General features: G+C 40.0%; 3 protein-coding genes across 5 annotated transcripts; 1 reads left to right on the plus strand and 2 right to left on the minus strand.

The window, feature by feature from the left end:
* The first annotated feature begins 450 nt into the window (after positions 1 to 450).
* On the plus strand, positions 451 to 2,120 carry LOC113335690 (protein DOWNY MILDEW RESISTANCE 6-like). 2 transcript variants are annotated; one of them, XM_026581710.1, is made up of 4 exons: positions 451 to 1,026; positions 1,133 to 1,460; positions 1,533 to 1,745; positions 2,017 to 2,120. In XM_026581710.1, the coding sequence occupies exons 1-2, from the start codon at positions 512 to 514 to the stop codon at positions 1,380 to 1,382; spliced, it is 765 nt and encodes a 254-aa protein (XP_026437495.1). In that variant the 5' UTR covers positions 451 to 511; the 3' UTR covers positions 1,383 to 1,460; positions 1,533 to 1,745; positions 2,017 to 2,120. The 2 variants fall into 2 exon arrangements, with proteins under 2 accessions (XP_026437495.1, XP_026437494.1); XM_026581709.1 differs by lacking the exon at positions 2,017 to 2,120 and having other exon boundaries at positions 1,533 to 1,920.
* On the minus strand, positions 1,966 to 3,886 carry LOC113335689 (tyrosine/DOPA decarboxylase 1-like). The gene has a single exon (XM_026581707.1). The coding sequence runs from the start codon at positions 3,675 to 3,677 to the stop codon at positions 2,127 to 2,129; it is 1,551 nt and encodes a 516-aa protein (XP_026437492.1). The 5' UTR covers positions 3,678 to 3,886; the 3' UTR covers positions 1,966 to 2,126.
* Positions 3,887 to 4,197: 311 nt separating this feature from the next.
* LOC113335688 (protein PHYTOCHROME-DEPENDENT LATE-FLOWERING-like) lies at positions 4,198 to 10,673 on the minus strand. Of its 2 annotated transcripts, none has more exons than XM_026581706.1 (11): positions 10,326 to 10,673; positions 10,058 to 10,192; positions 9,828 to 9,893; positions 9,261 to 9,341; positions 8,927 to 9,088; positions 8,736 to 8,834; positions 7,347 to 8,656; positions 6,989 to 7,197; positions 6,702 to 6,844; positions 6,511 to 6,549; positions 4,198 to 6,408 (listed from the first exon to the last, which is right to left on the minus strand). In XM_026581706.1, the coding sequence occupies exons 1-11, from the start codon at positions 10,467 to 10,469 to the stop codon at positions 4,477 to 4,479; spliced, it is 4,320 nt and encodes a 1,439-aa protein (XP_026437491.1). In that variant the 5' UTR covers positions 10,470 to 10,673; the 3' UTR covers positions 4,198 to 4,476. The 2 variants fall into 2 exon arrangements, with proteins under 2 accessions (XP_026437491.1, XP_026437490.1); XM_026581705.1 differs by having other exon boundaries at positions 6,971 to 7,197.
* Between the last annotated feature and the right edge of the window lie 314 nt (positions 10,674 to 10,987).

A 10,987-nucleotide genomic window follows, 5' to 3' on the forward strand; every position in this document is an offset into this window, starting at 1 on the left:
GAAAAATGCTTTCCTCATCGGTTCGGTGATACACAGATTCGATACAGATTCTTAGGAAAAAATGGATCTCATAATATATAATAATAATATATTATAGGGGAATAATAACTAATCCGTTGTATATAATATTTGAAGATTTGTTTTTTATGGAATGTCGGGTAAACATTACCGAGGATAGACCGAAATTAGTTGAAAGGCAGTTTTAGTGGGTGACGTGTCAGCTAGATAGGAGGGGACTTATACTCTAAATATACGACCCATTCCCATCGTAGCCGGACCGAAGAAAAACACATTTAAAAAGCATTATACTTTTTGTACACCTAATGTAGCTACCACTAACTCTTTAATCATTCTGCTTTAACCGACAACAAAAAAAATGAATTATTAAAGCAAACACTCAATTAAGTATTATCACCATGCGATAAAATTAGGAAAATCACCAAACACATAATTCCTTTCTCAGACATATAGAGATATCTAAGAACCCATTATAGTAACAAAATCTTTCTCAATGGAGAAAACAACGTCTTTTGAATTTGCCTTCAACTCCTCTTCCATCTCTCTTTTTCCTAACTTCATACTACCAGAAGATGGTGATGATGATATCGATGGAAATGAAGAACGAACAACTACTACTACTGCTTATGCTAGGCCTAACCTCTCCAAAGTTATGCCACTGACTTCCATACCCACAATAGATATGAGCATTGATCATGATTCTTTAGTTTCGATAATAGCGAAAGCTTGTGAAGATTTTGGTTTCTTTCAAATAATTAATCATGGTGTGCCTCGTGACGTTTACAAGAAAATGATGGATATTTCGACTGCTTTCTTCGGTTTTCCTTGTGAAGAAAGAGGCAAGTTGTACTCCTCTAATCCACATGAAGTAGTGAGAGTTGGAAGTGGTTATGTTGAGCTTCAAAATAAAGAGAGGGTTAATTTATGGATGGAACGACTTAGCCACCTTGCTCATCCGTTCTTGAAAGACAACGCGCATCTGTTACCTCAAAATCCTCCTGAATATAGGTATATAAATATCCTGCAACTGTTTTGAGGGGTGACGCATGGCGTTTAAGCTGGTATATGCTGTTATTTTCTAACATATGTAACTTATCTGTTGTGTTTGTTTTAGGGAGATTGCCGTCGAATATGCGAAAGAAATAGCTGATTTGGTAGACAGACTCTGGGGTTTGTTATCAGAAGGGCTTGGAGTAGAACCAGACTATCTGAGAAAAAGATTTGAAAATAATGTCATCATTCACCAAATTGTGAATTTCTATCCACCATGCCCGGACCCGGAGAAAACACTAGGACTTCCACCTCATACAGATATAGGCTTGATAACAGTTCTTCAACAAGTTGAAGGCGTTTCAGGCCTTTAAATTGTGAAAGATGGGGAATGGTTGTCTGTGGATCCTCTTCCAGATGCACTAATCATCAACCTTGGCGACCAGTTTGAGGTATATATGTGTGTTTGTGTTTGATCTACCAATTTATTTCTTATTAAAAAAAATCATCTATTTTGTACACAGGTATTGAGCAATGGAAGGTTCAAAAGTCAGGACCACAGGGCTGTGAACAACGCAAAAATGCAACGTCTGTCGGTCGTAACACATTGTAAACCAAAAATGGAAGTTGTCATTGGACCTATAGATGAACTGGCTATCAATGCAGAGCAGACTCCACTCTACAGACAATATCCTTTTGAAGAGTATAATACACAGTACTATAAAGATTTTAAAGTGGTGAGGAAGGTTAAAGAATTGTTCTTATTGCACCCTTAGAAATCAACCTTCATGTACTCATTTCATTTCAGCCTATTATTTAATTTGGCAAATTAAGTGTTATAATGAATAGCCTTTGTGTGGTAAATGTTTGATTTGCCAGTTCTGTTATGAATAATATATATAGCCTTTGGAGTTCTTTTCTTCGCTGAGCTCAATAAAAGTTCGTCTTTCAATAAAATTTTGTGGAATATGTAGAGCTGAATTTTCATTTATTTTTTAACTTTTACAGGATTGGAGACAAAAAATTGATAAAAAAAATAAATATGAAATGAATAACTGTTGCTGATTAAATTAAGGCGTAAAAGAATTTTCCTTGAGGTAGTTAATCTTCTCTGTACCTTACCCATCCAATGCACTAAGTATGGTGTCTGTATGCTCTTGGATCACCTTCCATGCCCCGGAAACGTGATGTTCCTCTGTCAGTGTTGCCCCAACAGCAAATCGGATCATGTATACCCCTCCAACAACAGCATGAGTCATATATATCCGGCCAGATGCATTCACTGATTCAATCAGTTTTGCGTTGATCTCATTTGTTTGCGTTTCGATGTAATCACTTTTGGATATATTTTTTTGCTTGAAAATTGCAGTAGGTTTGAGGCGAAAACAGACCATGGCAAATGTTCTAGGAACCACAATTTCGAACCTGTTATCCATGCCAATGAGGCCTTGAAAATGCTTAGCCATTTTAACATGACTCCTGAGGAAAGTTCTCAAATTAGCAATTCCATAGCTGCGAAGTACTAACCAAAGCTTCATAGATCGAAATCTTCTGCTAAGAGCTATTTGCCAATCCTTGTAATCAATAACTTGTTTTGATTCAGTTGCTTTGTTCTTCAGATACTCCGGATTTGTTGATAGTGCCTTAACAAGGGAATCCGAGTCTTTAACCCATAAACAACAACAATCCAAAGTAGTGAAGAACCACTTGTGTGCATTTAGACTGAATGAGTCTGCTTCTTCAACACCATCAATGAAGTGCCTGAACTCAGGGCAGATACAAGCACTTCCAGCGTATGCCGCATCCACATGAACCCAAACACCGTACATTTTAGCAACCTCGCAAAGGGGACCAATAGGATCTACTGCTGTTGATGAAGTTGTTCCGACGGTAGCACATAGAAACAATGGAACTAACCCGGATTTGATATCAGCAAGAATTGTAGAATGAAGTGAATTTGGAGAGAGGCCGAAGTTTGTAGCCTTGGATGTTGCAATTGCACGGAAGTTCTTTGGATTGATACCGGCAATTTGAGCAGCTTTTTGTAGTGCACAATGAGTTTGATCAGAAGCATAGACAACTAGCTTGTTAATATTTTCTCGGCCGATTTTGTTCAGCATTTTATCTCTTGCTGCAGTTAGTGTACATAAGATGGCTTCACAGGTGGTACCTTGTAGAACACCTCCTCCTCCTGAACTTCCATCCGACGAGAAGAGAAATGATTTGGGAAGCGTTAGCATCTGGCCAAGCCAATTCATAACTATACTCTCCAACTCAGTTGCAGCTGGTGAAGACATCCAATTGAATCCCACAACATTAAATCCGGTACTAAGCATTTCCCCTAAGAACCCAGCAGTGGAACCACTTGAAGGAAAATAAGCAAAGTAATTTGGACTCTGCCAATGAGTAAGACCAGGGATAATATCATTGGTAACATCTTGAAGAATGGTTTCAATGGATTCAGAATTATTTGGAGCTGATTCGGGCAACCGTTTACGCAAGTATCCAGGTTCAACTTGACTCCTAACTGGATAACTCTCAACATTTTTGTAGTAATCAGCTAGGAAATCAATGATCATATGACCTTGCCTTCGGAATTCATCTGGATCAAGCGGATTTTGCGAACACACTGACATGCTTTCAAGGTTACCAGTTGGAAGACTACCCATTGTTACTACTTTAGCTGATGAGCGAGTGAGAATTTGAGATAGAGAGAACTGGTATTGAGAATAATGAAAAAGAATGAAAACGAAAGACTTATATAGAGAATGAGGAGGCCTGTAGAAAAAGGTTCAAAGACAAATTACACAACCAAAACGCGTTCAAGGCTCCTTCAAGGTTGCTCACATTATTTGATTTGGGGTCAGTCAAATAAGGGATGGTATATTTTTGTGTGCTCTCTGATGTAGACCCTGGAGGCTGGAGTCACTGGAGTGGAAGCTCACTTTTTTTTTTACCTAAACAACACATTTTATATGAGCCACTTTTTTTACCTAATAATGCATGAGACAAGAAAGTAGGTACAGTCATAGTCCTATGGAGATTTAGAGTTGAATATTCATTCAAAAAGGAATGTGGAAAATGCAAGAGGCTGCTGTATGGAGGCAGGGTAGTTAGAAAATCTGAATAAAGAATGAAGAAAAAAGTTGTAATTTCCAAATTTTGGCATATGTGATTGTGAATGTCTGCTTGTGACATAAACATAATTTTCTTTTATTTACTACAAAGATGGGTTTACAAATTACAACACTGGTGAAGACATTATCTTCCTAAGAAAATAATCCAAATACTGCATTTCTACACAAGGGCCTAAAGGTAGAGGAAAAAATGGACTGTATCTAAGAACATACAAATACAATAACTAAAAATACAGAATAATAAAGTACAAATTTAGAGGCCCCGAGAAAGGGGTGCCACAGCCAGATGCTCAATACTTCTGTCACTTGTAGGCATAGACAACCCTGAATGTTACATATTGCTGGCAGAATTACTTTTGCTAATTCCTTGAAGCTCCATCGGAGAACTGGGGATGCTACCAACAGAGCCAAGAGTTTGTGAGCTCAACTGTGGGCTTGCTGGAGTGACTGTAGTATTGGCAGCTATATTAGTGACTTGTGGCATCGAACCTGAGCTCAACTGAGGACTCATTGCAGTTTGTTGGCTGATTTGCTGTGGACTAAATTGCTGCATCTGTGGGGACATTTGTTGGGACAGTTGCGATTGATTTGCTGACGGGGAACCAACCAGAGGTGATGAAACAACAGCTTGTAATGGAGATCCTATTTGTTGCTGCTGTTGTTGTGGTTGCTGATGTATTTGCTGCTGTTGTTGTGGTTGCTGATGTATTTGCTGCTGCTGTTGTTGTTGCTGCTGCTGCTGTTGTTGTTGCTGCTGCTGCTGCTGCTGCAATTGTTGTTGTTGTAGTTGTTGCTGTTGTTGTTGCTGCAGCTGTTGTTGTTGTTGCAGCTGTTGTTGCAGAAGTATGTTTTGTGGTTGTTGTTGCTGTTGGTTCATGTAGTAACTCGTCCCCGGAATTTTTGGAGGACCCATGGTTGCCCTCTGTAGTTGATTGATATTAGCTCGGTTTAACGTCTGACCCAACATTGACATACCACCAGACCCTGGGAGCATCTGCCCTGTTGCTGTCATGCCCGTAATTCCAGATTGAGCCCCCGCTAACATGTTTGTTCGGTTCTGCATTATCTTGAGTTTTGCTGCCATTACATTAGCTTGAGCTTGAGTTATAGTTCCGCTACGAAGTTGTAGATTTATCGCATTGGAAATGTTTGAAGCCTGAGATGGACTCATTTGATTTTGAACCATGCCGCCCAAGCCAGTCATAGCACCCATAGGTCCTGAAATCCCAGTTCCCCCCATTCCTCTCACAGCATTACCCATTCCCATAGCATTGCCAAGGCCTCCGAGACCAGCAATATTATTGCCCATGTTCCCCATGCCCATGCCTGTCCCAAGTCCCATCATCATTTTCCTCTGCAATTGTTGTTGCTGTTGCTGCTGCAGCTGTTGTTGCTGCTGCAGTTGTTGCTGTTGCAGTTGTTGCTGCTGTAATTGTTGCTGTTGTGGGGACAGTTGCTGCAGCTGTGTTTGCTGTTGTTGAGGTTGCAGCTGTGTTTGTTGTTGTTGTTGAGGGGACAACTGCTGCAGCTGAGTTTGTTGAGGTTGAGGTTGCTGTTGCTGAGGGGACTGTTGCGACTGCTGCTGTTGTGGTGGCTGCTGCTGTAATTGTTGTTGTTGCTGCTGCTGTAGTTGTTGTTGTTGCTGCTGCTGCTGCTGCTGCTGCTGCTGTTGCTGTTTCAATTGTTGTTGCTGTTGCTGAAAGTGTTGTTGCTGTTGTTGTTGTTGCTGCTGTTGTTGCTGCTGTAACAGCTGAAGCTGAAGCTGCGACTGTTTATTCATCATGTTGTTACCCAACTGCGCATTCGAATTTTGCCCTAGAGAATTCATTTGAGCTAGTGGGTTTGTTGAAAGCATTACGTTAGACCTCTGCATCTGAGGATGTTGCTGTTGTTGAACCATGGGGTTCTGGTTTTGTTGTAGTTGGTTCTGAACTGATGATTGAGGGTTCACATTTTGTGGTTGAGACATTCCAACACCTGATATAAACCCTTGAGAAAGAATGGACTGGTTGCTACCAGGAGGCAACATCCTTGAACCGCTTGAATTATTCTGTGAAGACATTTGAGAATGATTCCCACTGTTAGCTGGTGCGCCAGCTCCAAATGATGGCTGTGAAGAAATTGTTTCTGGGTGTCGTTGCATTTCAGCTGACATGGCATCGGAAGGAATCCCAAGCCCATTAGATTGATAATTCGTAGCAACATTTTGGGTTGGTTTCGGTCGGATCTGATCATCTTTAAGTTGAAATCCTTCATGTGTCATCTACATAAGAGAGAAATCACGAATGTTATACTGAATCGAGCTGATAATCAGATAATTAACTGAATAACTAAAAGTCTGAGATTCAGTGGCCAGAAAACATACCAGAGAATGAAATTGTGCAGCAAGCAGATCCGCGTAATTCTGATATAAAGAGTAGTGTGAGAAAAAGAATAATTACATACTAACAGCATAGAAAAAGAACTCTTCAGTGGTTAAGTAGACTTTCAGTGTTTGAAACTAAATATTGTGATGCTCCATCATATCTTGTAATAGCATTGAAAGATAAAAGTTACCGTGTTGGGCAAACTTGGCATATATTCCTCAGAAACCTGGAGTTCATTGTCATCTATGTCTCCATACTGGATTGCTACAGTGCCATCATGCTTCTCAGACAAGATTAGCAGATTTCGTTTATGAATAACAGGAACAACGTAGCCTGAACACACAAACACACACACAGAGGGAGAGAGAGAGAATGAGAGAGAAGTGAGAAAGTTGAAAACTTAAGAGTGGAAAGATTGCATTTGACCAAGTTGCAATTATAGGGAAGTATAGTACAAACCTTGGAGTCTACGCTCACCTTGAGAGAATTCAAGTGCACGCCTTTTACAAATGTTCATGCTCCCACCTATAAGCGATTTCGATAGTGGTGTCACGCAATTTGCGTCTTTGAAGTCCTCATAGTTAGAAACATTTGAGAGACACATTTGGAGTTGTTGACTAGAGTGCAAAACGGGTTTCTTTGGAGGGAAGTTGTCAACCTTGTTCTTTTTGCTATTGAGTTGGTGCCTGGAAGAGAAACAAATTTAAGACTTGCCAACAGTGAACAACAATCAAACGCCACAAGCACATCTGTTTTTTTGTTGTTGTTTTTTTTTTTTTTGAAAGCAAATAAGAACACAGTAATTTGAGCGACCTCAGAAAAAAAACATGTGTACCTTTGTGACAACATTTCAATCTTTGCAAACCTATCGAGAATGGACTGATCTGCCAAAGGTGGCGTACCGACTGAAGGGCTGTTCGCGTTCAACGGGACACTCATATTACTGACACTAGCAGGAGACCCAACTCCACTCATCGCTTGGGATTTAGGAACGGAATTTGATTTTCGCTTAGGAGCCGTTTGTGATTGATGTTGCCGCTGCATGGAATCACTCGGACTAGATGCCATGGGTGGGATCCCACCAATTGTTGCAGCAGAAAGACCAGTTGGTTTTTGTGATAATCCGTACGCAGAAGCTGCAACTGCACCAAGTTGGGGACCTAATGAGCCACTAGAAAATTCCCCAGACTTTGATGATACAGGAGATTGAACCATAGGTCCTGAAGAAACCCTGGGGCTCTGCACTTGTTTCCTTTTCTGAAACTGGTCGTCCTTCCTTAAATCTTTGTCAGCAAGCTGCCCAAGATTATTCCACTGCATCTGTGAAGAAAAATGGGATCTCATTGTTGGATGTGATGGTATCCTCTGGTTAACTCGTCCCTGTTGTATATCAAGTTGGTTGTTTTCCATTTCCATCGCATGTGACCCAATTCTCTCTGTTTCCATTCGCTCTTTTTTTATGCCGTATATCATTCCCTGCTGCTCCAAATTAAATGCATCTTGATTAGGTACCCCTTCAAGCACCTTAGGCGGAAACTTGGGAACCCCAGCATTAGCATATTGCATTCCTTTAGACTCTGCTTGCTGATGTAAGGTATTTTTCCAGAATAGATCAGTCCCAGGGATGGTGTCAAACTGCGATCCCATACCTTGCTGTGAAACGCCATCGAGACCGGTTGGCGTTTGCCTAGCTCTCTTATTAATATGGGATAAGTTTGGTATCTGGGCATCTTGGAGTTCCCTCTTTCCAGGAAAAGAAGAAACACCATTCATAGTGTCGCTGTAGGACATCATCAAGTCTCCACTAGAGGGCAAAACTCCAGATGCATTCACAATTGGCCCAGATATTTGATCCTGCATCAGCTTTTGGTATCCAACCCCTTGTTGATACCTGGATTGGTTGGGTAACATAGGATTTGCTGGTGAGGAAGATTCCGAACCAAAGCTTTTAGGTCTGAACTGGCTGCTGTTTGAAATATGTGAATTCGTGTTTTCAAGTACACGTTGAGTAGCATCACCGGCTCCCATATCTCCTGATCTGTCAATGAAAACTTTCTTCCCATGTGTTTGATTATTAGACATGACAGTCACTTCTGGCATTTGCCTCAATCTTCTCTTTTGACGACCAGATAAGCCCAAGTTAAGCTGTAAAGAAGGAATCATTCAGTAGCCGACATCCAGCTTAAGTTCTTACCAACTAAAGTAAAAATAAAACGAACGATACCTTGGTAGGAACTGGGTCACTACAGAGTCTTTCAAGCATTGGTGTCGGATCTAAACAAAGCTGCGGTTGCAAGGCTTTCAAAATTCGAGACTCTACTTCCTAAGAAAGGCAAAGAATTCGCAAAAGATATTAGATTCTGGACAGAAAATTGCATCTAATTTTGTGAGATTAAATAAGTGAGGCATGGTCACCATTAGATCACTGTAAGTCCAAGAATCATCTGACATCAATGGAATGTCTTTCACAACATTCTCCAACGACATCCTAAGAGATACTTTACTAATAACAGGTAAACCTTCCATTGAAGAAACAACATTCCCTGGTTCAGATGGACGCTTGCGATAATCTCGCACCTGCAAAATAAAGATAACAGAGAGCACTAGGAATCAGAAAACCATCTTGCGACACACAAGTAGACCATGAAAAATGGAGTGGTTAGAATCCTTTTTCTGAGCATGTTTGAAATTAAGCACTCCACACTCATTGAAGAATGCATACAATAAGATGTTCAAGAGGAAGACTAACCTCGCAAACCAGTGTACCATCTAAGTACTTGCTGGGTATATCATCCAGGATATCACGGGGTAATCGCCCAGACTCAATTGCCTATAAGAACATAAACACGTAGCACCAATGAATAAATCGGACAAACAGAAGTGCACAATAGAAGTAAAATATAACACATGCCAACCTAGTACTGAAAATTCATAGTGCTAATTATGCAAAAAATAATCATCCTTAATTATACAATACTGAAGCCCAAATCAAGGTTACAAAAGGCACTTTGAGGTCACCTCTTTTGCTAATTTAAGTTCAATAAACATTTTTGTTTTCTTCTCATCAACATATGGTATATAGTACCATGGCACCCAGCTGTAGTTTCAAACATTTTGGTTTCCTAACATCTAAATCTACCAAGTTTATTTCGGCAACGTATTCCTATAGCTACTAAGCAAGCAAGCATTTTTCCAACAACGAGTATGGCTACACCTTGTGACCACCTTACCCGCCCATCAAAAGGAGACGCATCTCATTGAATGAAATGCACTATAAAAACAAACTCTTGATGTTTCGAATGAATTTTGCACTTACAGAAAAGACAACCTCAGATGTCCTATCATACGGCCGCAACGATTTTCTCGAATCCAGAACTGAGTCCTGCAATGTCATTCACATTCACATACTTACAAATGTTAAAAACAGCAACAACTAATTCAGAACCCAAACACTCTATGACTCTAAGCTTACAACTACAATCTAGTCCCTCCCTTGTATTTCAAAGTAGTAAAATTCAAGACCTAAAGATCATGTAATCGACAAACCTCAGTTGGCTTTCTGATTAGATATCCATCTTGGTAGAGATCCAATGTGAACGAAACTTCACCTGCCGAAACAAGAATCCCACCGGAACAAGAAGATGAACCTGATATACCAGCTGCAGCCTCACTAATATCCCCCTAAACAAATCAATCAACTGAAATTAAGCAAAACCCACGCAAACCCAGTAATCAAAAAGTGAAATTTGCATCAATTACACCCTAAAATCGACAAATTCAAACATCTAATTCAACCAAATTCTTCAAAATTTACCTTGGGTTTTCGAGAAGAATTAACCATAGTGGTAGACTCATCATTATTGTTGTTATCATCATCATCATCTAAGAAATCATCAGATTGGATTAGTTTTGGGCGGAATCTAGTTCCTGTTTTAGCTACTTTGAAGGAAACACCCATTTCTCTCTATGTTTACGAATTCGAGATTTCAATTCGTAAATTGGAGATGGAAGTGAGGAAAAGAGATAGAAAAGAGGGAAACCCTGATTTAGGAATTCATTAAAACAAAGTAATTGAAAGTAGCAGCAGCAGAAGTTTTAGGAGAAAGAAGTGTGTTTTCAGGGAGAAAACGAGAAGAAGAAAATACGATGTTAGCGTGACTCAGAGAGACTCTTGTTGTCTCTCAAGACACAAAGCACAATTTGCTAAAAGGGGTTACCAATTTGATAGGAGGTGTTCTATGCTTTGAGACGGTTTTGTTTTATATGGATTTTGGTACACAAATTGGTAATTATTAACGTCCTAGTCAGTGAAGAGCAATGATGGCATATTACTGAAGTAAGTGGCTTAGCCGATCATGAAGCTACAATATCCGAAGATGTAGCGCCATGATGGCTGAGACAAGAAAGATTACTTGATATGTGCAACATTATGCGATGACAATGTTGCGTATCCTTGATTCAAAGTTAGCTCAGCCC

This window comes from Papaver somniferum, unplaced genomic scaffold, assembly GCF_003573695.1.
Source record: "Papaver somniferum cultivar HN1 unplaced genomic scaffold, ASM357369v1 unplaced-scaffold_15, whole genome shotgun sequence".
Taxonomy (NCBI): domain Eukaryota; kingdom Viridiplantae; phylum Streptophyta; class Magnoliopsida; order Ranunculales; family Papaveraceae; genus Papaver; species Papaver somniferum.

Excerpts from the sequence above, each read along its gene's own strand:
- LOC113335688 (XM_026581705.1), bottom strand. The coding sequence starts at position 10,469 with ATGGGTGTTTCCTTCAAAGTAGCTAAAACAGGAACTAGATTCCGCCCA. Across the intron at positions 9,894-10,057 it reads TAATCAGAAAGCCAACTGAG|GACTCAGTTCTGGATTCGAG; the intron begins GTTTGTCGATTA and ends ATGACATTGCAG. Across the intron at positions 9,089-9,260 it reads ATGGTACACTGGTTTGCGAG|GTGCGAGATTATCGCAAGCG; the intron begins GTTAGTCTTCCT and ends TTTATTTTGCAG.
- LOC113335690 (XM_026581710.1), top strand. The coding sequence starts at position 512 with ATGGAGAAAACAACGTCTTTTGAATTTGCCTTCAACTCCTCTTCCATC. Across the intron at positions 1,027-1,132 it reads CAAAATCCTCCTGAATATAG|GGAGATTGCCGTCGAATATG; the intron begins GTATATAAATAT and ends TGTTTGTTTTAG.
- LOC113335689 (XM_026581707.1), bottom strand. The coding sequence starts at position 3,677 with ATGGGTAGTCTTCCAACTGGTAACCTTGAAAGCATGTCAGTGTGTTCG.